Here is a 26,932-nt window from a genome sequence, read left to right as displayed (position 1 = left end):
GCAAGCACCATGGGGCAGGGGGCCAGGCCCTCACTTGGCCATGTCGATGAGGTGCTGGGCAGCAGGTTGGGCTGGATGATGGCTGAGGCCTTTCCCAAGCCGGCTGCCTGTAGGCTGCTCTCTGCCACCGCAAGCACCATGGGGCAGGGGGCCAGGCCCTCACTTGGCCATGTCGATGAGGCTCTGGAGCGAGGTGGGCACCCAGGTCTTCTCGCCCTGCACGAAGACGACGCCGCGGTCGATGTAGATGACGATGCGGCCGAAGGTGTAGAGCTGCTTGCCCTCGTGGCGCTTGCCGATCACCGGCATGAAGACGATGTTGTGCTCCTCCGCCTTCGTCTGGATCAGGTCCTTGAAGTTCATGGGCACGGCGCCGGCGGCCGCCCCGATGCCGCGCTGCGCCATGGTCTCCGCCTCCCGCCGCTCCTGCATCGCCTCGTACTGGAAGTCCTTGCGGCGCTCCGTGTGCGTCAGGTAGGCGATGTTCTCCCGGGCCCCCGGCTGCATGTAGCCACCTGGGGGGTGAGGAGAGAGAGAAAGGGGGGGTTGAGGAGAGAGAGAAAGGGGGGGTTGAGGAGAGAGAGAAAGGGGGGGGTTGAGGAGAGAGAGAAAGGGGGGGGTTGAGGAGAGAGAGAAAGGGGGGGGTTGAGGAGAGAGAGAAAGGGGGGGGTTGAGGAGAGAGAGAAAGGGGGGGGGGTGAGGAGAGAGAGAAAGGGGGGGGTGAGGAGAGAGAGAAAGGGGGGGGTGAGGAGAGAGAGAAAGGGGGGGGTGAGGAGAGAGAGAAAGGGGGGGTTGAGGAGAGAGAGAAAGGGGGGGTTGAGGAGAGAGAGAAAGGGGGGGGGTGAGGAGAGAGAGAAAGGGGGGGGGTGAGGAGAGAGAGAAAGGGGGGGGTTGAGGAGAGAGAGAAAGGGGGGGGTTGAGGAGAGAGAGAAAGGGGGGGGTTGAGGAGAGAGAGAAAGGGGGGGGTGAGGAGAGAGAGAAAGGGGGGGTTGAGGAGAGAGAGAAAGGGGGGGGTTGAGGAGAGAGAGAAAGGGGGGGGTTGAGGAGAGAGAGAAAGGGGGGGGTTGAGGAGAGAGAGAAAGGGGGGGGTTGAGGAGAGAGAGAAAGGGGGGGGTTGAGGAGAGAGAGAAAGGGGGGGGGTGAGGAGAGAGAGAAAGGGGGGGGTGAGGAGAGAGAGAAAGGGGGGGTGAGGAGAGAGAGAAAGGGGGGGGTGAGGAGAGAGAGAAAGGGGGGGGTGAGGAGAGAGAGAAAGGGGGGGGTGAGGAGAGAGAGAAAGGGGGGGGTGAGGAGAGAGAGAAAGGGGGGGGTGAGGAGAGAGAGAAAGGGGGGGGTGAGGAGAGAGAGAAAGGGGGGGGTGAGGAGAGAGAGAAAGGGGGGGGTGAGGAGAGAGAGAAAGGGGGGGTGAGGAGAGAGAGAAAGGGGGGGGTGAGGAGAGAGAGAAAGGGGGGGTTGAGGAGAGAGAGAAAGGGGGGGTGAGGAGAGAGAGAAAGGGGGGGGTGAGGAGAGAGAGAAAGGGGGGGGGTGAGGAGAGAGAGAAAGGGGGGGTGAGGAGAGAGAGAAAGGGGGGGTGAGGAGAGAGAGAAAGGGGGGGGTGAGGAGAGAGAGAAAGGGGGGGGTGAGGAGAGAGAGAAAGGGGGGGGTGAGGAGAGAGAGAAAGGGGGGGTTGAGGAGAAGGTCCTCTGTAGAGAGGCAACACCTCTCAAACCAGGTTTAGGTTGGAGATGAGGAACAGTTTGCTTCCTGCAAGCAGTCAGGGATTGGAAGGGGCTGCCCAGGGAAGTGGTGGAGTCACCATCCCTGGAGGTGCTCAAGAAACGTGTGGCCAGGGCACTGTGGGACATGGTTTGATGGCCATGGTGGTGGGTTGATGATCTTGGAGGGCTTTTCCAGCCTTAATGGTTCTATAAGGTCCTGCTTGGAATCATAGAATCAATAAGGTTGGAAAAGACCTCAGAGATCCTCATGGTTTAGTTGATTAGATGGTGTTGGGTGATAGGTTGGACTCTGTGATCTCAAAGGTCTTTTCCAACCTGGTCTATTCCATTCTATTCAATCAGTGGCTCAATGGTGCAGGCAGGCAGGCAGCCACCCAAAAGCTGTTCCTGCTTCAGTGAAGCACAGAAGAACTGAGCAGCACCTCAGAGAGGGTTATTTGTGGGCACTGGTAGAAAACCACTCTGAAGTCACTGCTCACTTAGAGATGCCACCTCATCACGGGCAGGGCAGGGTCTAAACCCAGCCTCACAGCAGCCAGCCTCTTGGGCAGAGCCATCAGCACGAGCCACCCACCAACACTGGAGGAGACAGCCCTGTTCATGATGTCAAGAGCTTCATTGAACTTGTCCTTGATGGAGGGATGTGCCAGCACTTGGTCTGAGAACATGGACTTCCAGCCCAGGTACCACTTGGTGATCTCCTCGTAATTGGGGCTGTTACTGAGCCAAGAGCAGAGCACCTGCAAAACAGGAGAGAGCAAATGAAGGGCAGGTACAAAATGTCACACAGCTTGCTGACAGAGCTCTCTCTGCCCTCATCCAGGTCACTGATGGGGTCCCAGTATTGACCCCCTGAGGTACTCCACTAGACACAGGCCCCCAGCTGGCCTCGCTCCCATTGACCTTGTGGTCTCTCTGACTTCTTTCCTTCACCCAGGCCACAGCTTAAATTTCTTTCATAGTGAGGTACTTCATACTCACTGTGAGACATGCAAGCAAGCCTTCTGAGGATAGGAGTCCTCTTGAAGTGAAGAGAAAGCTTTGCTGGCCAGAAGGTTGTTTCCTGAACAAGTCCAAAGGTGCCTCTAGACTTGTTCTGGCCAGCAAAGCTTTGCCCTGAACAGCTCCAGGGAAAGCAGCCCAGAGCAAGGGCCTGGGCTAGGATCCATTAGTGGAGTTCTCTCTGATAGAACCCAGTGAATTAAAGCCATGGCAAGTCTCTTCTCCAGTGCCAGCCACTGAAATGGCTTCCAGCCAAATATGGAGGAGAGTCCTTCTTGTCCCTTAAATTATCACTGAGCTTTCACAGAAACAATAAGGTTGGGAAAGACCTCAGAGATCATCAAGTCCAACCTGTCACCCAACACCTCATGACTACTAAACCATGGCATCAAGTGCCACATCCTCAACTAGATCAGGCTGCCCAGAGCCCTGTCAAGTCTCAGCTTGAATGGCTCCAGGGATGGGGCCTCAACCACCTCCCTGGGCAACCTGTTCCAGTGTCCCACCACCCTGATGGTAAAGAGCTTGTTCCCAACCTCCAATCTAAATCTACTCTTCTCTACTTTGAAGCCATTGAAGCCCTCAAAGCTCTCAACCCATCCCTACAATCCTTTGTGAGCAGCCCCTCTCCCTCCTCCTTCTGAGCCCCCTTCAGGTGTTGGCAGGCTGCTGTTAGGTCTCCTGACTTCACCCATTTCAGCTGCTCCTGGGCAGGAGTCACCCCAGCACAGTGACTCAATGCCATCCCCCTCAGCCTCCAGTCCTTCTCACCTGCAGCCACTTGGGGAAGAAGTGTTTTTCCAGCAGTCCAACCAGGCTGGAGACAGAGATCATCCCCTCCCAGTCAATCACCCAGTAGAAGGCATCCATGTGCTGCTGGTGAGGGTTTATGATGAGCTCATTCAAACACATCCCTGGAGATAAGGGAAGGAGAGGTTAGACAAGAACCTGACCACACTTTGATTGGCCTTAGAATACAACGAACCAGGTTGGAAAAGACCTCTGAGATCATCAAGTCCAACCTATCACCCAACCCACAGTGTGGCTCTTCCAACCCACACAGATCCTGGGATTCTACAAATCCTCCTGGTGAAAGCATCAGCACAGGACAAAAGAAGCCAGCAGCAGCTGAGACATTCACAGCCTGCTGCTGTCTGACAGCTGCAGATGTTCTTGCCCCTGTGCTCAGCACTGCTCAGGCCACATCTGGAGTCCTGTGTCTTGTTCTGGGCCCCTCAGTTTAGGAAAGATGCTGAGGTGCTGGAAGGTGTCCAGAGAAGGGCAACAAAGCTGGGGAGGGGTCTGGAGCACAGCCCTGGGAGGAGAGGCTGAGGGAGCTGGGGTTGCTTAGCCTGCAGAAGAGGAGGCTCAGGGGAGACCTTCTTGCTGTCTGCAACTACCTGAAGGGAGGTTGCAGCCAGGTGGGGGTTGATCTCTTCTCCCAGGCAAGCAGCACCAGAACAAGAGGACACAGTCTCAAGCTGTGCCAGGAGAGGTTTTGGCTGGATGTTAGGAAGCAATTCTTCCCAGCAAGAGAGATTGGCCATTGGGATGTGCTGCCCAGGGAGGTGGTGGAGTCCCCATCCCTGGAGGTGTTTATGAAGAGCCTGGATGGGGAGCTTGGTGCCATGGTTTAGTTGATCAGATGGTGCTGGGTGCTAGGTTGGACTGGATGATCTCAAAGGTCTTTTCCAACCTGGTTAATTCTATTCTAAAATTAACAGAATGGTGTGGAAAGGACCTCTGGAGGTTGAGTCCAACCCCCCTGCCAAAGCAGGATCACATCCAGGCAGGCCTTGAAAGTCTCCAGAGGTGGAGACTCCACAACCTCTGTGGGCAGCCTGCTCTGTGACCCTTGAACAAGTTCCTCCTCATCTTCAGATGGAAAGACAGAGCCCAGCCAGCAGGCTGCAGAAGTCCCACCAGGGTTGGGCTTGTCTCACCTAGCTTAGGCACAATGTTCTTGACCATGAAAGCCTCCCAGGACCCTGGGGTGAACACATCCTTCCAGGGCTGCAGGATCAGCTTGGCAGAGGAGTCACTGGGGTGCCACTTCTGCAGGGCATTGGCCAGCTTGTTTCTGATGGGGGAGTAGAGGGGCTCCAGCCTGGCCTGCATCAGGGGCAGCCAGGGGTGGATCCAGGAGTGGATGGGCACTGTGTCTGTCAAAGGATTCCAGCTTTCAACCTGCAGGCAAAGCACAACAGAGCCAAGTCAGACTGATTCAGGCCTGCCAGGGGCAAAGAGCAGCCACAGTGCAACCCCCTGCAGTCACACCATGCTTTCAGCTGGAAGAGACCTTGCAGCTCAGCAAGCCCAACCAAGAGCCCAGCACTGCCACCAACCCATGGCCCTCAGCACCCCATCTCCACAGCTCTGAAACCCCTCCAGGCATGGGGACTCCATCACTGCCCTGGGCCAGATCTGCACAACTCTTCTGGGTAAGAAATTGTTCCTCATGTCCAACCTAAACCTCCCCCAACTGGGGCAACTTGAGGCCATTTCCTCTTGTCCTATCACTTGTTCTCTTGGGAGAAAAGACCAACCCCCACCTGGCTCCAACCTCCTGTCAGGGAGCTGCAAAGAGCAATGAGGCCTTCCCTCAGCCTCCTCTTTCTCCAGACTCACCAGTCCCCATTCCCTCAGCCACTCCTCACCAGCCCTGCTCTCCAGACCCTTCATCAGCTCCACTTACATTCTCTCAACCTGCTCCAGGCCCTCAATGTCCTCCTTGGAGTGAGTGGCCCCAGACTGAACCCAGTATTGGAGACATGGCCTCAGCAGTGCTGAGTACAGGGGGACAATCCCTGCACTGCTCCTTTTGGTCACACTGCTCCTGATCCAGGCCAGGATGCTGGTGGCTTTCATGGTCAGCTGGCCACACTGCTGGCTGCAGTAAGCTCCAGCAGCCCTCCTTGACTGGCATTCAAACACTGGTTCAGAACATGGCTTCATTCTAAGCCAGCCCCCTCACCTCACCTCCTTCTGGAGCTTGGGGAAGACAAGCTGATCCAGGATGTTTTCCAGCATCCAAATAGGAACCACATTTACCCAGCTGTCCAAGAAATCCACCATTGCTCCACAGTTCCTTGGCTGCCACTGGGCTACAATGGTCCTGACACAGGGCATCCAGATCTCCCACATCAGTCTGGAAAGAAAAGAGCTCCAGAATGAAATAATCAGAGTGAACAGAATTAAGCAGGTTGGGAAAGACCTCAGAGATCATCCAGTCCAGCCTATCACCCAGTACCATCTGATCAGCTAAACCATGGCACCAAGTGCCTCAGCCAGGCTCTGACTAAACACCTCCAGGGATGGGGACTCCACCACCTCCCTGGGCAGCACATTCCCATGGCCAATCTCTCTTTCCAGGGAGAACTTCTTCCTAACATCCAGCCTGAACCTCCCCTGTACAGCCCCAGGCCTCAACAACCCAATGGCATCTAAAAAGCTCCTGAGATCTGGAGAGCTGAGAGCTGGATTGGAACAGAGACATCAAGAGAATCAGCTGGAAATCAGCAGGCTGGCCAAGGGCTCAGGCCCAGCCAGCATGGATTCAGGAAGGGCAGGTCCTGCCTCACCAACCTGATCTCCTTTTATGCCCAGGTGACCTACTGCTGGATGTGGGGCAGGCTGTGGATGTAGTCTACCTGGACTTCAGCAAGGCCTTTGATATCACCCCCACAGCAAAATCCTGGCCAAGCTGGCAGCCCCTGGCTTGGACAGCAGCACTCTGTGCTGGGTTAGGAACTGACTGGAGGCTGAGACCAGAGAGTGGTGGTGAATGGTGCCACAGCCAGCTGGCAGCCAGGCACCAGTGGTGTGCCCCAGGGATCAGTGCTGGGCCCTGTGCTCTTTAACATCTTCATTGATGATCTGGATGAGGGCATTGAGTCCAGCATCAGTAAACTGGCAGACAACACCAAGCTGGGGGCAGGAGTTGATCTGTTAGAGGATAGGAGAGCTCTGCAGAGGGACCTTGCCAGGCTGGACAGATGGGCAGAGTCCAAGGGCAGGAGATTGAACACATCCAAGTGCCAGGTTCTGCACATCAGCCACAGCAACCCCAGGCAGTGCCAGGAGAGGCTTAGGCTCAAGGTGAGGAGAAAGTTCTTCCCAGAAAGAGGAATTGGCCATTGGGATGTGCTGGCAGGGAGGTGGTGGAGCCACCATCACTGGAGGTGTTCAAGAGGGGACTGGACGTGGCACTTGGAGCCATGGCTTAGCTGTCAGGAGGTGTTGGGTGACAGATTGGACTTGATGACCTCTGAGGTCTCTTCTAAGCTGGGTGATTCCCTGGTTCTAGGAAAGCATGCTGCTGGTTTGCTCCTTACCTGTGGAAAGCATCTGTGGAGAGGTCCTGGCCCCCATGTGACAAGAGCTGATCATTCTCCAGCAGGCTCTTCCACTTGGCAATGATTTCTGTGCCATAGGTGCAGTCCTGGAAATGAGAACACAGCAACAGCCTTTATCCTTCTCCTCAATTCCAGCTGGAGCAGGCTGCTGGGACACTGATGGTCTGCTCAGCCATGGAATGGAATAGAATGGAATAGACCTGGTTAGAAGGGACCTTTGAGATCATCCAGTCCAACCTATCATCCAACCCCACCTAAACAACTAACCCATGGCACCAAGCACCCCATCCAGTCTCCTGGCAGCCCAGAACTGGACACAGTACTCCAGGTGTGGCCTGAGCAGTGCTGAGCACAGGGCAGAATGAGCTCCCTGCTCCTGCTGGCCACACTGTTCCTGATGCAGGCCAGGAGGCCATTGGCCTTCTTGGCTGCCTGGGCACACTGCTGCCTCATGTTCAGCCTACTCTCAACCAGTACCCCCAGGTTCCTTTGTGCCCAGCCTGCAGCACTGCCTGGGCTTGCTGTGGCCACAGCTTTGTCACCCACTCTAAAGGCAAGCCAGGAGCTTGCAGCCATCATTTTGCCCAGGGAGGTGGTGGGGTCACCATCCCTGGAGGTGTTCAAGATCTGTGTGTGGGCATGGCACCTGGGGCCATGGTTTGGTGGCCTTGGTGGTGCTGGGTTGAAGACTGGACTCCACAAGCCTCTTCCAACCCAAACCATGCTATGATTAGTAAAGCCCCACAGGAGGGATGAAATCCCACTTTATGGATTGACCACACCTCCAGGGGGGAGGTAAAGAGGAGTCTGAACTTGTTCAGGGGGTACAGAGAGAGCTCAGAGTCTCAGCTGCCCCTGAGCACAGACAGCACACGTTTGCCTAGAGCCAGACCCTCTCCTGCTTTTGCAAGGCTCAGCCTTAGCTTTCTTCAGCTTTTTCCTCCCAGCACCCCTGGAAAGGATTCATTTTAACTCTCCAAGCCCTTACACTGCTGGGCTCCCTGTGGAGCTTCAGAACCTTCTAACTGTCAGTGGCAGCCAAGCCTGAGCGTGGGGCTGGGGTTTGCTCTCCTTCTCTCCAGGGGCTTGAGGGGAGCCAAGGTCACAAAGAGCCCTTAAGCCACCAAGTGCAGGTAAATCAAAGCAATGCCCACCTTGAGGGGATCCCAGTTCTTGAAGTAGTCCTTCATGAGGGGATAGACTATGGCCACTGCCAGGTCCACCCTGTCAGACATCCGGTACTCCTCGTAGTACTTGTCCTGGAGGGTCTCAAAGACCTTTGCACACTCATCCAGGGTTAAGGGGTTCTCACAGCCGGGCTGCATCCTCCTCTCACACTCCTCCACCACCTCCAGCACCTTGCTGAGGTTGCTGATGGCCTTCTCCTCGTGGGAGAGGACTTCAGCCACCTTCTCCAGCTCGTGGCTGAGGTTGATGACCATGTCCCGCTCGTACTGCAGCTGCCGGTCGTTCTGGATGATCTCCTGCTCCGTGATGTCGATGAGGAGCTGCAGGTTGTGCTCCAGCTCTGGCAGGGCAAAGCCCTGGGGCTTGGAGTCCTTGCCCAGTGGCTGCTGGGGGCTGTCATCAGGGATGTTGTGCTTGTGGCTGATCTGGCTGTAGCTGTAGTACACCTTCTGCTCCCGGCCTGTCATGTCGATGACCTGCCAGGGGACAGGGGTCACCGAATCAAGCAGGGTGCAGGAGACCTCAGAGCTCCTCAAGCCCAACCTGTGAGCTGCCACCCAGCACCTCCTGACAGCTAACCCATGGCTCCAAGTGCCACATCCAAGCCCCTCCTGAACACCTCCAGGGATGGGGACTCCACCACCTCCCTGGGCAGCACATTCCAATGGCCAATCTCTCTTGCTAGGAAGAACTTCTTCCTAACCTCCAGTCTGAACCTCCCCTGGCACAGCTTGAGACTGTGTCCTCTTGTTCTGCTGCTGCTTGCCTGGGAGAAGAGACCAACTCCCACCTGGCTACAACCTCCCTTCAGGGAGTTGTAGGCAGCAAGAAGGTCTCCCCTGAGCCTCCTCCTCTACAGGCTAAGCAACCCCAGCTCCCTCAGCCTCTCCTCACAGGGCTTGTGCTTGAAAGAGAGGACAGTGAGAGTCTGAGAAGTGCCTGTTCTGATGGGGCTGGAGCTCTGAGTGCAAATCACCCCCTTTGGGACTTCCAAAGCTGAAGTGCTTCCAGAGAATCACAGAATGGTCTGGGTTGGAAGGGACCTCCAAAGGCCACCTAGTGCAACCCCCTCTGTATGATTCTATGTCCCTGCTGCTTGCAATCAATGAGCTTGGAAGAGCCCTCAGAGATCATCAAGTCCAACCTGTCACCCAACACCTCATGACCACTGAGCCATGGCACCAAGTGCCACATCCTCAACTAGATCAGGCTGCCCAGAGCCCTGTCAAGTCTCAGCTTGAGTGGCTCCAGGGATGGGACCCCAACCACCTCCCTGGGCAGCCTGTTCCAGCGTTCCACCACCCTGATGGTAAAGAGCTTGTGCCTAACATCCAATCTAAATCTACTCTTCTCTACTTTGAAGCCACTGAAGCCCTCATCCTATCCCTGCAGTCCTTCATAAGAAGCCCCTCTCCATCCTTACCTTGACCTGAGACAGCTCCTTTTGAGGGGCTGAAAGCTTCTTGTTGATCCTCCCCTTGGCTTTCAGTTCTTCTACTGTTTTGTAGCTGTACTTGGGCTTCTTCTTGCCTCCATTGGGATCCTTCCTCCACTGACTGAGCTCCTTCTGAAATTCCTGAAGCAAGGAAGCAAACAAATGAATGGAAGCAATGGAGCCATGATTGCTGCTTCCCTGCCACAGCTCAAGCCTGCCTCTGCTTTCTACAGGAAAATAGCCACTAGTGAAGATTGCTGCAGAAGAAAACAGCTGGGCAAGTGGCAGAGCTGAGAGGAGCTGGCTCAGGGGCTGGCAGCCAGTCAAGCACCAGATTCAGGACCCCAGCAGCAACTTTCTGGGTGGGTTTGAGGGGCTTTGGGTGCATTTTTGGGGTATATTTTTTGATTTAAGCTAAAACCAAAGACTGCTAACCTGAGGGGAGCTCTTTGAGAGTGAGCTTCCAGCAAGGCTACTGCAATAAAGTGAGCCAGAAACAACAGAGAGCATTACAGTGACAGGGAAAATGTGTTTAGCTTCTGATCTCCAGTGATTCCAGAGCCCTCTGGCACAGGAGACACCAGGATCTGACAGCAGAAGTGGGTTTTGCACATCCACCACAGCAGGGAGAAGGCAGAAATGCACCAATACCTCCTCAGCTTCTTCTTCTGAGTCCACCACAGGGAAGTCCTGCAGGGACTGGCTGGTTCTCTCTGATCCATAGGCCCCCACAGCTCCTTTGCCTTTCCTCTGCTTGGCCTCAATGGGGTTGATGATACCTAAAGAGGACAAAAGGGGGAACAGAAAGAGCAGTTGGCTTCCTGGCAGAGAACAGGGAGGGTTTTCTTTCACTACAGCTCTCAAATCAGCACAGACACCCAGCCTGCTAGCCTGCCTCTATCACTATGGCCTCTTCTGCCTCCTCACTCATTGCTTAGGGGCTATAAAATCATTACCTCCAGCACACAGCAACACAGAGCATGATCCACACCTGCCTTCCACTGCCTGTTGACCCTACCCCATGAGTTCCATCTCCTCTGAGCTGAGCTGACCCCCCTTGGGAATTTCACCTCCATTCTTTCTTCCTTCTTTTGCTCTTGCAGAGCCACAAAGAGCATAGAACTGGCCTCTTTGCACTTGCACACAAGTGGAGGTCCTCATGAGGAACCATGGGACTTGGAGGAGGTGCAGGAAAACAAGCAAGAAGTTCTAAAGCCATCTGGAGATGAGGCAGGGGGGGGAGCAGGGGGGGAGCAGGGGGGGAGCAGAAAGCAGAATAGGTTGGAAGACACCTTTGAGATCATCCAGTCCAACTTCTCACCCAACACCATCTAATCAACTAAACCATGGCACCAAGCACCCCATCCAGTCTCTTCCTAAACACCTCCAGGGATGGGGACTCCACCACCTCCCTGGGCAGCACATTCCCATGGCCAATCTTTCTTTCTATGAAGAACTTCCTACCATCCAGCCTAAACCTCCCCTGGCACAGCTTGAGACTGTGTCCCCTTGTTCTGGTGCTGCTTGCCTGGGAGAAGAGACCAACCCCCACCAGGCTACAGCCTCCCTTCAGAGAGTTGTAGACAGCAAGAAGGTCTCCCCTGAGCCTCCTCTTCTCCAGGCTAAGCAACCCCAGCTCCCTCAGCCTCTCCTCCCAGGGCTGTGCTCCAGACCCCTCCCCAGCTTTGTTGCCCTTCTCTGGACACCTTCCAGCAGCTCAACATGTTAGCAGTTACCAGTAAATGACCAGAGACATGAACACTGTACCTTGAGCATTCTTCCCAAGACCTCTTCCAGGGACATAGCCCATCTTCTGCAGAAGCTTCTGCCCAATTCCTTTTGTGTGTCTCTCCCAGCTGCCAAAATCCACGAAAGATTTGGTTCCCCCTACGAAGCCTTTCTGACTGGGCTTGAAATTCCCACCCTGGCAACACACAAACACCAACACCCCAGGTGACTCTAAGGCATCAAAACATACAAGCAGTGATTTCACCCAGAGAGAGACCTTAAGGCATCAAAACCAGCAGTGATCTCAAAGGTTCTCCCCAGAAGAGAGACCTTAAGGCATCAAACCTAGCAGTGATTTCAGCCAGAGAGACCTTAAGGCATCAAACCCAGCAGTGATTTCACCCAGAGAGAAGGTTCTCCTCAGAAGAGAGACCTTAAGGCATCAAACCCAGCAGTGGTTTCAGCCAGAGAGAAGGTTCTCCCCAGAAGAGAGACCTTAAGGCATCAAACCTAGCAGTGATTTCAGCCAGAGAGACCTTAAGGCATCAAACCCAGCAGTGATTTCACCCAGAGAGAAGGTTCTCCTCAGAAGAGAGACCTTAAGGCATCAAACCTAGCAGTGATTTCAGCCAGAGAGACCTTAAGGCATCAAAACCAGCAGTGATCTCAAAGGTTCTCCCCAGAAGAGAGACCTTAAGGCATCAAACCTAGCAGTGATTTCAGCCAGAGAGAGACCTTAAGGCATCAAACCCAGCAGTGGTTTCAGCCAGAGAGTAGGTTCTCCCCAGAAGAGAGACCTTAAGGCATCAAAACCAGCAGTGATTTCAGCCAGAGAGACCTTAAGGCATCAAACCCAGCAGTGGTTTCAGCCAGAGAGAAGGTTCTCCCCAGAAGAGATTCAGTTGTCACCACTCTGCACAGCTCAGCACATCAGGACTTGTGCACCCACCTAAGTTTCCTGAACTTCCTAGCATGGAAGAGGAAAGTCCTCACAAGCTCAGGCTGACAAGGTGATGGGTATTAGAATGTGGCCAGCAGGTCAAAGGAGGCTCTCCTCCATCTCTACTCTGCCCCAGTGAGGCCACTTGTGGTCACTAGGTCCAGTGCTGGGCTCCCAAGCTCAAGACAGAAGGGAGCTACTGGAGAGAGTCCAGCTCAGGCTACCAAGATGCTGAGGGACTGAAGCATCTCTGTGAGAAGGAAAGGCTGAGAGCCCTGGGGCTGTTGAGCCTGGAGAAGAGCAGCCCCAGAGGGGACCTGTTTAATGCTCAGCAAGAGCTAAAGGACCTGTGGGGGGAAAAGAGGATGGGGCCAGACCATTGTAAGTGGTGCCCAGTGACAGGACAAGGGGCACAAACTGGAACCCAGGAGGTTCCATCTGAACAGGAGGAGAAACTTCTTTGGTGTGAGGCTCCTGGAGCAGGCTGCCTGGAGAGGTTGAGCAGTCTCCTTCTCTGGAGAGGTTCCAAACCCAGCTGGACATTGTGATGCTGGGCAAGCTGCTGTGGGTGCCCCTGCTTGAGCAGGGGGCTTGGACTGACTGGATGATGTCCAAAGGTCCCTTCCAACCCACACCATGCTGGGATTCTCTATTAGACTCTACCACTAAGTGTAGCTGAAGCTGCTTCCTCATGCTTTCTAGGTCAGGTAACAAAAGAAGTTCTGGTTTTAACCCATAACAAGCCTGGGTTTGTCATCCTGAGCTTAGAATCAAACATCTCTGGCATGCTCCTTACCCACAGCAGGGCAGACACAGCATGGCCTTGCTTTTGTTTTAACCCCTATTGACCACAGGGGAAGACCAAGAGGCTCAAAAGGACTCCCAGGAGCACACAGTGACACCCCAGAACAGTACAGAAGACAGGGAAAACACCTCCCTCAATTGCACATCACCACATCTGCTCCTTTGGTTGTAACTATTTCCCCCCTTCTCTAGTGCTCCTTTGTTGTCACAGTGCCTCTGAGCACAACTCTATCCTCTGACTGCACCCCAGGTTTCCTACATCCATTGCACAGGAGTGAGAGCCTCCTGGATAACTCACTGTTTTCAGCTTCTTTGGCACAAATTCTTTAGGGATTTCCTCCTGCTTAACAGGCTTCTCATCTTCATCAGAGTCTTCTTCTGACAAGTCCTCAGCTGCTGACTTCTTCAGCCCGGCACTGATGAAGTTCACAGGGGCAGAGTAGTCCCTGGAGCTACACCAAAAAGGAGAGCTGTGAGGCAATTCTGTTCCAGTGGAGCAGCACTCCTACAGAAGCCTGGAGACTACTAGACCCTTAAACATTTAAGCTTGACAAGCACTTCACCCCTGTTTTGGACAGGAAATAACCATTCTTTCCCCTCCCCTGGGAAGCAGGGGCACGCTTGCAGAGACAAAGTCCACACTGTTTACGCCATGGGCAGCCCCTATCCCGGACTGTGCTGCTCAGGACAGCGTTTATAGGCTGAAAACCTCCGCAACCGCCCGAGCCCTGCCCCGCAAACCCACCCAGCGGGCCCCGACCGGGGCCTGGAGGCACCGGCTCCTTCCCCGCCGCCTGCGGGGCCCTACCGCTTTCCGCCGAAGCTGGGCCGCTCCTCATCCGAGTCGCGCTCGGCCCACACGCCGTAGGTGGCCTCCTCCTTGGTCTGCCGGTGTCGCTGCCGGTGGGGGTTGAACTCGTTCTGCAGGTCCCAGTCCGACACCTCGAAGCTCTCCATCTCCACCCCATCCTCCCCGTCCGTACCGTACAAGTGGGACATCGACATGGTGCCTGCGAGCACCACCCCAGGCCCCCCGAGGCCGCACGCAGGGACGCGTCGCCCAGCAAAGGGGCCGCACACACGGACACCCTCACCCCGCAAAGGGGCCGCACACACGGACGCCCCCCGACGCTCCCACCCAGCACCGGCTCAGCTCAGCCCAGGGCCTCACTGCGCCCGCGCCGCCCGGAACTTGACCAGGCGCTTCCGCTGACGCGCTTCCGCTGACGCGCTTCCGGTGACGCACGTCCGCCGCCAGGCCGCGCAGGGGAGCGAGCGCCCCAGGCGGGCTCGGCGGAGCGCGGCCTAGCAGGAAGGGAGGCGCCGAGGCCGGGCCCTGCCGGGGCGGAGAGTGAGGGCAGAGGCGGGGTTATTAAACCAACACTTTAATGGTGTGCAAGGGGCGGGGGGAGGAGGCGGGGTGGGCTCATATATTAACTCTGCAATAGCCTCTGTAAGTCACAGTGAAGGGCGGGGAGGGGAGGAGGGCATCACTCGCACGACAAAGGCTCCACAGGCCAGGACACCGAGTTGTGAGCCGGGACAGGAGGGCAGCGTTAGGAGACACACAGACGCGACCGAACGAGTCCTTCACACGCCATTGAGCGAGTCCTCAGGCCACGGTGTACGATAAGCCTTCTCTCACCGCCACCCCCTCACCCCCCCGCGGAGGACGGGTTTCCGCCGCTGCTGTCCCCACGGAGGGCAGGGGGAAGGCAGGCAATGGGGTGTCCGAGGTGTGAAAGGTTTGGCCTTTGCAAATAAATGCAAATAACATTCCTCGTAGAGCAGTCGTTTTGGCAATAGTTACTGAGCAAGCAATATGCTTGGATAACCGATTTCCACTGGTGCTGCTTGTTTGCAAACTCCTCTTTGCTGGGCAACAAAAGGGCTGTTTGCAGCATTCTGGAAGAGAACAGAGATAGAATAGAGTAGAGTAGAATAGAAGAGAATAAACCAGGTTGGAAGAGACCTCAGAGATCATCTAGTCCAACCTATCATCCAACACCAGCTAATCAACCAAACCATGGCACCAAAGGCCTCATCCAGGCTCTTCCTAAACACCTCCAGGGATAGGGACTCCACCACCTCCCTGGGCAGCACATCCCATGGCCAATCTCTCTTGCTGGGAAGAATTTCTTCCTAACATCCAGCCTGAACCTCCCCTGGCACAGCTTGAGACTGTGTCCTCTTGTTCTGGTGCTGCTTGCCTGGGAGAAGAGACCAACACCCACCTGGCTACAACCTCCCTGCAGGGAGTTGGAGACAGCAAGAAGGTCTCCCCTGAGCCTTCTCCAGGCTAAGCAACCCCAGCTCCCTCAGCCTCTCCTCCCAGGGCTGTGCTCCAGACCCCTCCCCAGCTTTGTTGCCCTTCTCTGGACACCTTCCAGCACCTCAACATCTTTCCTAACCTGAGGAGCCCAGAACTGGGCACAGGACTCAAGGTGTGGCCTAAGCAGTGCTGAGCACAGGGCAGAATGAGCTCCCTGCTCCTGCTGGCCACACTGTTCCTGATGCAGGCCAGGATGCCATTGGCCTTCTTGGCCCCGTGGACACACTGCTGCCTCATGTTCAGCCTTCTATAACCCATTACCCCCAGCTCCCTTTCTGCCTGGCTGCTCTCCAGCCACTCTGCCCCCAGCCTGTAGCACTGCATGGGGTTGCTGTGGCCAATGTGCAGAACCTGGCACTTAAATGTGTTCAATCTCATGCCCTTGGACTCTGAGGAAATAAACCCAGCCTGAGGAGCAGGGTCTGGTCACATCAGCACTGCACCTGCCTGCCTGATGGTTCTAAAGCAGCCACCAGGCCAAGAAAAGGGTTAAAAAGTGAAGCAAGTCCCAGCTCTGGGGTGATGGGCACACATCTGCTAGCTGCATTCAGTGCTCCTGCTGTGTTTCTTTAGCACAGTGGCTTGCTTTTGCACACCAACTAGTTCTGAAAGGGTTGGTTTTGGTAAGAGAAAATGACATTTGCTGGTTCAGCTAGCTAAAAAGAAAAGAGAGAATGAAACCACATCCCCACAGCTGTATCTGGAGCAGAAAGCCCTGGGTAGCAGCAGCTTTGTTTCTTCCCTAAGTGACAACAGCTGCAGCTGCTTTATGTTTCACAGGTCCAGGGCACGTCCTGGAGGGCAGCTGGGGAGCAGCTCAGCTCCTCCACACGTTCCCACATCCCCTTCTTCACTGCTTGTCCCCCCAGGGACAGTCAGGAGGAACTCTCCCAAGTGGCTGATTTCAGTTCTGCTGAAAATAAGGCCACTTCCAGAGCTCAGAAGAAGAGCTTCTGACCAACCAGCTCCCAGGACTGCACTGTCCTGGAAAGCCCAAAGCAGCTGTGAGGGAGGGGATCGTGGTTGTGATCAGCCAGGCTGATCCAGGCACACAAATCACACCAGCCAAATGCCACCCCCTGGAGCAAAGCAGGGAGATTTCCCCAGGTCCCCAAACCCAGCACAAGGCCTTACCTGGAAATCATTCATTTTCTTAGTGAGAAGATGATGTGTTCTGAGTCACCTGGAACAACCCAGAGACAGAAGGGTCAGCTGGAAGCCAGCATCTGCCCCCCCAAAGCACTCCCAGCAGCAAGGGAAGGAAATGGTTGGGGCACAGAAAGAAGCACAAGAGCAGAGAGCCAGCAGCCACCAGGCTACAGCCTCCTGCTTTGCTGCTGTTAGGATAGGATAAGACAGGACAGGATAGAATAGAATGGAAAGGAATGGAATGGAATGGAATGGAATGGAATGGATAGGATAGGATAGGATAGGATAGGATAGGATAGGATAGGATAGGATAGACCAGACTAGGTTGGAAGATACCTCAGAGATCATCCAGTCCAACCTATCACCCAACACCATCTGATCAACTAAACCATGGCACCAGGTGCCTCATCCAGGCTCTTCCTAAACACCTCCAGGGGTGGGGACTCCACCACCTCCCTGGGCAGCACATTCCAGTGGCCAATCTCTCTTGCTGGGAAGGACTTCTTCCTAACATCCAGCCTGAACCTCCCCTGGCACAGCTTGAGACTGTGTCCTCTTGTTCTGGTCCTGGTTGCCTGGGGGAAGAGACCAACCCCCACCTGGCTACAACCTCCCTTCAGGGAGTTGCAGAGAGCAAGAAGGTCTCCCCTGAGCCTCCTCTTCTCCAGGCTAAGCAACCCCAGCTCCCTCAGCCTCTCCTCCCAGGGCTGTGCTCCAGACCCCTCCCCAGCTTTGTTGCCCTTCTCTGGACACCTTCCAGCACCTCAACATCTTTCCTAAACTCAGGGGCCCAGAAGCCCCATAGCCTGTTTTGGACACCTGCACACAACCACCCATGCACAAGAACTGGAAGATCCATCTGTAACCCTTAAACCATCCAAGCCACCTTCCCTACAGCAGGCAAGACCAAGAACCAGCAACAAAAAAAGTTAGGAGTTTTGGGAACAGAGAGAAAGGTTAAAAACCATCTTGAAGGAAGAGATGTAAGAGCACAAGTGTCACAGGACTCCACTGCAGGACACCACTCACAGGAGCAGGAGATGAAGCAGCAGTGCCTGAGGAGCACAGGATACACAGCACAGCCCCATGGACTGGGGCAGGAGAGCAGGGACATTCCCTCAGCTGGTTGCCCAGCCTGCAAATGCCCATAAGAGGCAGCAAAGGAGCAGGAACTCAGGATTCAGCCAAGCAAGCAAAGCCCTCCAAGGGCCAGTGGGTTGTTCCTTACCTGCAGATGACCTTTCAAGTTGGCTGGTGTTTTATAATCCCCCTTTAAAACCTATGGGAAAAGAGAAAAGTGCAGTGACCCTTCCAGGGTAGTGGCAAATCCTCCTCAGCCACCTCATGAACCTGTGTCCCAGGATGTCTGAAGCAGCTGATGATGGCTGCTGGCTCTGCACCATGGTGCTATTACTGGGGCCTTCCTTCCTGACTGGGAGCAGCATCCTGCTGGGGCAAGGGTAACTGACACCAGCAGTTCTTCAGTTCCCATTTTTAGCCTGGAAGAGGAGAGTATTTTGGGTCTTTGCCACGTGCCAGCTCGCCAAATCCATCCCAGGAAGTATTTGGAAGGTCCACACTGGAGCCCCAGAGCCCCCAGCCCTGCCCAGGGTGCATGTTCACCCAAATCATGAGTCCTGGAACAGCTCTCAGCAAGCACAGGGAACAAGGAGGAGCACTTGGGAGTACAGACCAGCTCAAGGGAAGCCCTTCCAACCTGCCAGCACTGGCTGCCCATGATCTGCATAGAGTCCCACAGGGACCAGTCCCACCTGCAGGCATTGTCACAGAATCATAGGATCAGCCAGGCTGGAAAAGGCCTCAGAGATCATCCAGTCCAACCTGTCACCTGACCCCTCCTGACAACCAAACCATGGCTCCAAGTGCCACATCCAATCCCTCTCTGAACACCTCCAGGGACAGTGACTCCACCACCTCCCTGGGCAGCACATTCCAGTGGCCAATCTCTCTGAAGAACTTTCTCCTCACCTTGAGACTCAGCTTGAGACTGTGTCCTCTTGTTCTGGTGCTGCTTGCCTGGGAGAAGAGACCAACCCCCACCTGGCTACAACCCCCTTGGTGCAGCTTCTGATTTGAGGCAAGTCCCCAGCTGGTGGGGTAAAAAGGTTGAGTGGTTGTAAGGCACAGCAGGAATATATCTGAAGCCCAACCTCCTCACCTTGAAAGAAGGGGCTCCAGAAATATTCCCCTAGAACCTAATAAATCCCTCTTCCAATTTACTCAGTGATCTCAAAGGTCTCTTCCAACCTGGTTAATTCCATTCCATTCCATTCCATTCTCCATTGTCCTGCTGCCACCAGTGTGACAGGGAACACTTTGTCCAAGCCACCCTCATGCACATGCAGAGCTGGGGGGCTGCAGAGTCCATCCTCAATCCAGGGAGGAACCACTCAAACCTAAGGTTAGTTTTGGGCTCCTCACTCCAAGAAGGGCATTGAGGGGCTGGAGTGTTACCAGAGGAGGGCAACCACTCAAACCTAAGGTTAGTTTTGGGCCCCTCACTCCAAGAAGGACACTGAGGGGCTGGAGTGCTACCAGAGAAGGACAACCACTCAACCCCTCAGCTTACTTCTGGGTTCCTCACTCCAAGAAGGGCATTGAGGGGCTGGAGTGCTACCAGAGGAGGGCAACCACTCTACTCTAAGGTTTGTTTTAGGCTCCTCACTCCAAGAAGGACACTGAGAGGCTGGAGTGCTACCAGAGAAGGGCAAGGAAGCTGCTGAAGGGTCTGGAGAACATTGCTGGCGAGGAGCAGCTAAGAGTGGGGCTGTTCAGCCTGGAGAAAAAAAGAGGCTGAGGGGAGACCTTCTGGCTCTCTCCAACTCCCTGAAGGGAGGCTGGAGCCAGGTGGGAGTTGGTTTCTTGTCCCTAGAAGGACTGATAGGACAAGGGGAAGTGGCCTCAAGTTGCGGCGGGGCAGCTTTAGGTCGGCCGTGAGGAACAATCTCTGCGCTGCAGCAGTGGTCAGATGCTGGAACAGGCTGCCCAGGGTGGAGTCCCCATCCCTGGAGAGACTTCAAAACTGTAAAGCTGTGGTGCTGAGGGTCTAGTGGTGACCTGGCAGCTCTGGGTTCATGGTTGGGCTGCAGGATCTGCAAGGTCTCTTCCAAGCAAAACAACTCTGTGACTCTATAAAGCACGGGCAGCTCTCTCTGGATGTAGCTGCTGGCTGTGGCTCTGCAGCTCCTTCCTCCCAGTTCTGCTCCAGGGACATGACTCAATACTCCAAAAAAAACCCCAACACCAACCAGCAAAAACCACCAAACAACAGGAGAAGTCTTCTGGGGCTGCCCAAATGCGTTTTGAGCCTCCCCTCGCGTTCCCTGCGGGCCGCTGGGAGTGGCTGATGAGCAACCCAGGGACACAGCACAGCCTGCACGGCCTCCTGGGGCCAGGCTGGTGTCTGGGGCCTGAGATAAGATCAGCTCACAGCAGCAGCTCCCACGCCTGGCTTCAGAGGGGGGCTGGAGAGGGAGGGCCAGCTCAGTATCTGCCACGCCAGAAGACAGGAGCAGCGCCACAGAACGGGCTGTCTGAGCCACACCAGGCTCAGCCCACCGCACACATCTGGTTTGGCAGCAGCTGGGGGGAACGGTCTGTCTGTCCTTGTCTCCTGAAAGGAGAACTGCAGAACTGCTTTGGGTGGGAAGGGAGCCCAAAAGCTCATCCAGTCCAACCCCCCTGCACTCAGCAGGCTGCTCACAGCCCCAACCAACCTGACCTGCAGTGCTTCCAGGGCTGGGGCATCTCCCACCTCTCTGGGCACCCTGGGACAGGCTCTCCCCACCCTCAGTGTCAAACATTTCTTCTCTCTCTCCAGTCTCCCTCTTTTAGTTTCAAACCACCCCACCTTGTCCTGTCACACGAGGCCCTGCTCAAGCCTGTCCCCAGCTTTCTGCTCAGCCCCTTGAAGCACTGAAAGGTCACCAGAAGGTCCCCCTGGAGCCTTCTCTTCTCCAGGCTGAACAACCCCAACTCCCTCAGCCTGGCCTCACAGCAGAGGGCTTCCAGCCCTCCCAGCATTGCTGTGGCCTCCTCTGGCCCTGCTCCAACAGGTCCCTGTCCCTCCTGTGCTGAGGACTCCAGAGCTGGCCCCAGCACTGCAGGTGGGCTCTCAGCAGAGCACAGCAGAGGGGCAGAGTCCCCTCCCTGCCCCTGCTGCCCACACTGCTGAGGATCAGCCCCACGACAGGGCTGGCTCTGGGCTGGCAGCGCACGGTGCTGGCTCGTGTCCAGCTTTTCAACCCCCCAGCAGCCCCCAAGTCCTTCTCCACAGGGCTGCTCTCCAGGGACCTCTGCTCCTCTTTTCTGAGCTGAGCCACCTCTCCTGCTCCCAGGGCTCTGTGGCTGCCCAGCCCCCCAGCCACACTCACTCTGTGTGTGTTGTTGACCACCAAGGGGTCGGGGTGCCCATAGTTGGGGGGGTTGGCATAGGGGTCGTAGCCCAGCCTGGCAAGCATCGGCGCGATGTGGGCCATGTCCTGCAGCACGTCCCCAGGGATGTGCCCAATCCACTTGGATAATGCCTCCATGTTCACTGGCTTGATGACCTGGTCTGTTGACCTTTCTATCCTGGGGCAAAAAGAAGAAAGAGAGAAACAAACAAGACAAGACACAAAGGTGTTGGTTTGCACCCAGAGAGCAGCCTCCAGCCTCACATTTCTCTACCTAATCCCCAGGGGAGGTTTGGGTTGGGCTTTGGAAGAAAGCTCACTGACAAGGTACACAGATCATAGGATGCAGCAGGTTGGAAGGCACCCTCAAAGGTCATCCTGCCCTACCTACCCCCCTGCAGTTAGCAACAATGCCTCCAACTCAATCAGGCTGCCCAGGCTGCCCCATCGAGTTTGATCTTGGATGTCTTCAAGGCTGGGGCCTCAGCCGCCTTTCAGAACCCAGAACTGGGTTTGGGTTCCTAGAACTGGGTTCTCAAAGACTGGAACAGGCTGCCCAGTGAGGTGATTGAATCTTCCATCTCTGGAGATGTGCTGGAGAGCTGGAGCAGCTGCATGTCCACAGCTGCCCTCACGGCTCGGGGCATGAGCACCCACGCAAAGCCTGTTTGTCTGGTTCCCTTCTACCAGTGATGAAACTTTGATATGCCAGATTTAAGCCTCCATTTAGGACATGAGAGCATTAAAGAGGAGAAGCAGCTGGGAGCAGGCAAGCACCTCCTTGGCACCCACAGCCAGCTATCAAGGAGGGAGTGCTGGGGTGTGTCCCACCAAGCAGGCATGGCTTTTATTCTGCAACACCAGCACCAAACCTGGCAAGAACTGCTGCTCACTGCTGACAGCCACCCATGAACAGCAAAGCTAGGAGGTGTCTGAGGATGGGTGGAGGAGAGAGGCATTAAAGAGCTCCTGTTTGAGAGCAAGCAGTTCTTTTCAAACTAGAAATTGCTTCTGCACTGTCAGGAGAGATGAACAAAGCAGCCACCTGCTCCTCAAATCCTCGCCTGACAGGCTGCTGTGTGGGGCTCAACAGATTGCTGGTGCTTAAGTCATCTTCTCAGCAACACAAAACCTGCTGCAGCAAACCTGGATGTGCTGCCACCTCTGCCCCTGAAAAAAACATAGACCTGTTTTGGCTGGAGGGGTGCCATGAGGTGCTGGGCCCCCAGCTTCACCTGTATCAGCCCTGGGATCAGAGCTGCACCTCAGGGTGTCACAGCGTGGAGCATGTCCATGGCCTGAGCTCACCAAACCCTAACTGAAACCAGACCAGGGTATCTCCATGGAATGATAGGATTGTTTGGGTTGGAAAAGCCCTCTGAGATCATTGAGTCCAACCATCAGTCTAACACCACCATGGCCTCTAAACCGTGTCCCCAAGCGCCATGTCCAACACCTTTCTCGAACACCCCCAGGGATGGGGACTCCACCACCTCCCTGGGCAGCCTGTTCCAAAGAAATGAAGCAAAGAAATGTTTCCCAGTCTCCAACCTGGCACAGTTTCAGGCTGTTTCCCCTCCTCCTGTCACCTGATACCAGACAGACACAGCTGATGCATCTTTGCCCCTGGTTGACCCCAACAAAACAGCTCCTTGAAGAGAGTTGGGAATATTCAGTCTGGAGAAGAGAAGGCTCCAAGGAGACCTCATTGTGGCCTTCAGGATCTGCAGGGGGCTGCAAGAAAGCTGGGGAGGGATTCTTTAGGGTGTCAGGGAGTGATAGGACTGGGGGGAATGGAGCAAAAGTAGAAATGGGTAGATTCAGATCGGATGTTAGGAAGTTCTTTCCCATGAGGGTGGTGAGACATTGGCACAGGTTGCCCAGGGAGGTGGTGGAAGCCTCATCCCTGGAGGTTATTGCAGCCAGGCTGGATGTGGCTGTGAGCAACCTGCTGTGGTGTGAGGTGTCCCTGCCCATGGCAGGGAGGTTGGAGCTAGCTGATCCTTGAGGTCCCTGCCAACATCCCTGAAGGTGTTTAGGAAGAGCCTGGATGGGGTGCTTGGTGCCATGGTTGAGTTGATTAGATGGTGTTGGGTGATAGGTTGGATGTGATGATCTCAGAGGTCTTTTCCAACCTGGTTAATTCTATTCTACTCTACTCTACTCTACTCTACTCTATTCTATTCTATTCTATTCTATTCTATTCTATTCTATTCTATTCTATTCTATTCTATTCCATTCCATTCCATTCCATCCTATTCTAATTCTATCCTATCCTAATTCTATTCTATTCTGTTCTATTCTATTCTATCCTATCCTATCCTATCCTTATTCTATTCTATTCTATTCTTATCCTATCCTAATTCTATCCTATTCTATTCTATTCCATTCTATCCTATTCCATCCTATTCTAATTCTATCCTATCCTATCCTATCCTTATTCTATCCTATCCTTATTCTATCCTCTCCTCTCCTCCCCTCCCCCCCCCCCCCTTCCCCTCCCCTCCCCTCTGCTCTCCTCTCCCTATCAACCCTACGGTGCCACGCTACAAAGCCGAGACGCTCACTTGGAGAGGGACACGCCGCCGGGCTTGCCGATCAGCTCCTCGTGGTGCAGCAGCGTGTCGCTCCAGGAGATGCCCAGGAACTTCATGATGGCCTGCAAGGACTGCTCGGGGTGCAGCACCAGCTGCTCGTAGTAGACGGGCAGGCAGCGGGCCCTGCCGATCTCCAGGCACTGGGAGTACATCACCTCGATGGCTTTGTTCCACTTGGTGAGGCAGTCGCGGTAGCTGCTGAGGTCGAAGCCGGCGATGGTCACCTTGCGGCTGATCATGGAGTGGACGGAGGCGCGGCCGTCCCGCACCATCAGCAGGAACTTGGAGTTGGGGAAGAGCCTGGCCAGGTAGACGGAGGACTTGAGCGTGAAGGGGTCCTTGTTGCAGAGGTACCTGGCGGGCTCGCCGTGCTTGGCGATCACCTCCAGGATGAAGGCCTGCATGGCGGCGTCCAGCACCTGGTCGGTGACGCCGGCCTCGTCCAGCCGCATCTTCTCGCGCCCGGACTTGGACCAGGCCTGCCGCATGGCCAGCAGGCGGGGGATGATGCGCGTCTCCTCCCCGCAGCGCACCTCAGGGTGCGCGTCCAGCATGGCCCGCATCAGGGTGGTGCCGCTGCGCGGGACGCCGCCGATGAAGATCAGGGGCATCTCCTTGCTGTAGCGGTACTCCACGCGGTTGGCGTCCAGCACCACCAGCTCCTCGCTCTCGGGCCGCATCAGCCCGCGCCGCCGCTCGCTCAGCACCTGCTGGCACCGCAGCACCTGCTGCCCCAGGTGCAGGGTCACCGTCAGGGCGGCCACGCAGCCCACCACCAGCAGCAGCCTCCTCATGGTGAGCCGCATCCTGCTCCGCGCCGCGCAGGCCGGGGACCCGGCGCCTCAGCTGGCGGCTACTGAGCGCTCCACCCAGCGGGCATCTGCAAGGGGAACACACGGGGGTCAGAGGAGACGGGATGGGAGAGGAGAGGAGAGGGTGGGATAGGATGGGATAGGATGGGATAGGATGGGATAGGATGGGATAGAATTAACCAGGTTGGAAAAGATCTCAGAGATCATCCAGTGCAACCTATCACCCAACACTACCTAATCAACTAAACCATGGCACCAAGGGCCTCATCCAGGCTCTTCCTAAACACCTCCAGAGATGGGGACTCCACCACCTCCCTGGGCAGCACATCCCAATGGCCAATCTCTCTTGCTGGGAAGAATTGCTTCCTAACATCCAGCCTGAACCTCCCCTGGCACAGCTTAAGACTGTGTCCTCTTGTTCTGGTGCTGCTTGCCTGGGAGAAGAGACCAACCCCCTCCTGGCTACAACCTCCCTTCAGGGAGCTGTAGAGAGCAAGAAGGTCTCCCCTGAGCCTCCTCTTCTCCAGGCTAAGCAACCCCAGCTCCCTCAGCCTCTCCTCCCAGGGCTGTGCTCCAGACCCCTCCCCAGCTTTGTTGCCCTTCTCTGGACACCTTCCAGCACCTCAACATCTTTCCTAACCTGAGGAGCCCAGAACTGGACACAGGACTCAAGGTGTGGCCTAAGCAGTGCTGAGCACAGGGCAGAATGAGCTCCCTGCTCCTGCTGGCCACACTAATCCTGATGCAGGCCAGGATGGAGCCACAGCCCAGCCTGTTGGCACCTCAGCAGCCAGACAGCTCCTGCTGGATGCTGACACTGTGCCAGGCTTTCATCATCATCAAGAGGGAGGGGACGGGCTCTGCTCAGCTGCACCCTGAGATAGGACAAGGGGCAATGGATATAAACCACAGCACAGGAGGTTCCACCTCAACATGAGGAAGAACTTCTTCACTGGGAGGGTCACAGAGCACTGGAACAGGCTGCCCAGAGAGGTTGTGGAGTGTCTTTCTCTGGAGACTTTCAAGCCCCATCTGGATGTGTTCCTGTGTGACCTGTGCTGGATTCTCTGGTCCTGCTCTGGCAGGGGGGGTTGGACTTGATGAACTTTGAAGGTCCCTTCCAACCCCTAACATCCCATGACCCTATGATCTCTTTCATCTATCAACAGCTTCCAGGCTATGGTGCCTACTATCCAGGAGGTAATTAGAGGCTGCCTCAGAGCACACCCAAGGAGACTGTTTCTGGAGCCTTTGTGTACCCAGGAACAGGTCTGCAGCTGGAGCAAAGCTCCAGGAGCATTTTGGAGAAGAGTCTTTACAAGGAGTCTGTTCCACCCCAGGTGAAGCCCAAACCCTCTCCCTGCACTTCTCCTTCCTCCTCAAACAGAGCTCAGCACACCACCACCTTCTCACTTCTCTCAGCCACCTGCATTTCCTTGAGTTTCAAGGTGCTACAGCAGGGGAGGGAATAAAGCTGAAGCAGGAGAGAAACAAAAGCAGCTTTTAAAGGTCTGAGTCAGGAGAAGCAGTTACCCATCAGAATGAAACACACAAATGGTTCAACCAACCAAAGGCTACCAGCAACACAGAGTCAGCACTAAAGCAGAGAGCTGCTTGGGTTGGAAAAGCCCTCTGAGACCATCCAGTCCAACCATCACCCCCCCCACCACCACAGCCATTAAACCATGTCCCAGAGTGCCATGGCCACACATTTCTAGCCTCTTAAGATGCCCTCCATAGAATCATTTTGGTTGGAGAAGACTTTTAAGGTCATCAAGTCCAACCATGACCCCAGCAGAGCCAAGAGAAATCCCCTCCTGCAGAGACTTACATCAAAATCCTTGCAGCCTTCACCTGGCATTGAGGCTCTGGGGCTTTTCCTGTCTCCTGGGGGAGGATGTCCAGCAGGGAGCTGCAGCTTCTGCAAGTCCTCTGCCCTGCTGCCTGCCAGGGGAGGACTCCTGGGAACGCTGGCACTGCTTCCCACACCCTCCCCCATCCTGCTCCATTTGGGAGCTCAGGTTTTGCAATCCTCCCCTGGGCTCACCCAGGGATTTCAAGTCCTGTGATTATGGGGCCGGGGTGGGAGCTGAGTGGAGGGGAAGGAATGGGACATCCACGTGTTCTGCTCTGCTGACAGCCCAAAGAACAGCTGCAGAGAAACCTCAGCTCCAGCAAACAGCACAGGGAGCAGCAGATCCTGTGAAGCCCCTTGGTGTGGGGAGCAGGCAGGAGATACATCCCAGAATCATAGAACTGTTTTGGTTGCAAGAGATCTTTCAGCTCACCCAGACCAACCTTTAACCCAGCACTGCCAGGGCACCACCAAGCCATGGCCCTCAGCACCACAGCTCCAGGGCTTTGAAACACCTCCAGGGATGGGGACTCCACTTGGGCAGCCTGGGCCAGGCCTGAACAACCCTCAAGGGGAAGAAATTGTTCCTCATGTCCAACCTAAAC

General features: G+C 55.4%; 2 protein-coding genes across 2 annotated transcripts; both read right to left on the bottom strand.

Annotated features, from left to right (window-relative positions):
• Positions 1-151: 151 nt before the first annotated feature.
• Positions 152-14,206, bottom strand: TFIP11 (tuftelin interacting protein 11). The gene is made up of 12 exons (XM_054173154.1): positions 13,976-14,206; positions 13,466-13,619; positions 11,463-11,619; positions 10,347-10,474; positions 9,684-9,836; positions 8,227-8,736; positions 7,052-7,158; positions 5,697-5,865; positions 4,661-4,904; positions 3,489-3,631; positions 2,290-2,455; positions 152-515 (listed from the first exon to the last, which is right to left on the bottom strand). Exons 1-12 carry the CDS (start codon positions 14,170-14,172, stop codon positions 160-162), a joined length of 2,484 nt encoding a protein of 827 aa, XP_054029129.1. The 5' UTR covers positions 14,173-14,206; the 3' UTR covers positions 152-159.
• Positions 14,207-14,579: 373 nt separating this feature from the next.
• TPST2 (tyrosylprotein sulfotransferase 2) lies at positions 14,580-24,536 on the bottom strand. Its single transcript, XM_054173156.1, has 5 exons — positions 23,631-24,536; positions 21,043-21,241; positions 17,877-17,927; positions 16,634-16,682; positions 14,580-15,072 (listed from the first exon to the last, which is right to left on the bottom strand). Exons 1-4 carry the CDS (start codon positions 24,464-24,466, stop codon positions 16,653-16,655), a joined length of 1,116 nt encoding a protein of 371 aa, XP_054029131.1. The 5' UTR covers positions 24,467-24,536; the 3' UTR covers positions 14,580-15,072; positions 16,634-16,652.
• Positions 24,537-26,932: the final 2,396 nt, after the last annotated feature.

Source organism: Dryobates pubescens, chromosome 25 (assembly GCF_014839835.1).
Source record: "Dryobates pubescens isolate bDryPub1 chromosome 25, bDryPub1.pri, whole genome shotgun sequence".
NCBI lineage: Eukaryota > Metazoa > Chordata > Aves > Piciformes > Picidae > Dryobates > Dryobates pubescens.
The sequence above is the reverse complement of the archived record's forward strand: the minus strand, read 5'-3'. Positions and strand labels throughout refer to the sequence as shown.

Excerpts from the sequence above, each read along its gene's own strand:
- TFIP11 (XM_054173154.1), bottom strand. The coding sequence starts at position 14,172 with ATGTCGATGTCCCACTTGTACGGTACGGACGGGGAGGATGGGGTGGAG. Across the intron at positions 9,837-10,346 it reads CAGAAGAAGAAGCTGAGGAG|GAATTTCAGAAGGAGCTCAG; the intron begins GTATTGGTGCAT and ends TCCTTGCTTCAG. Across the intron at positions 2,456-3,488 it reads TCTTCCCCAAGTGGCTGCAG|GTGCTCTGCTCTTGGCTCAG; the intron begins GTGAGAAGGACT and ends CCTGTTTTGCAG.
- TPST2 (XM_054173156.1), bottom strand. The coding sequence starts at position 24,466 with ATGCGGCTCACCATGAGGAGGCTGCTGCTGGTGGTGGGCTGCGTGGCC. Across the intron at positions 21,242-23,630 it reads GGCGGCGTGTCCCTCTCCAA|GATAGAAAGGTCAACAGACC; the intron begins GTGAGCGTCTCG and ends TTTTTGCCCCAG. Across the intron at positions 16,683-17,876 it reads ACTTGAAAGGTCATCTGCAG|GTGACTCAGAACACATCATC; the intron begins GTAAGGAACAAC and ends GGGTTGTTCCAG.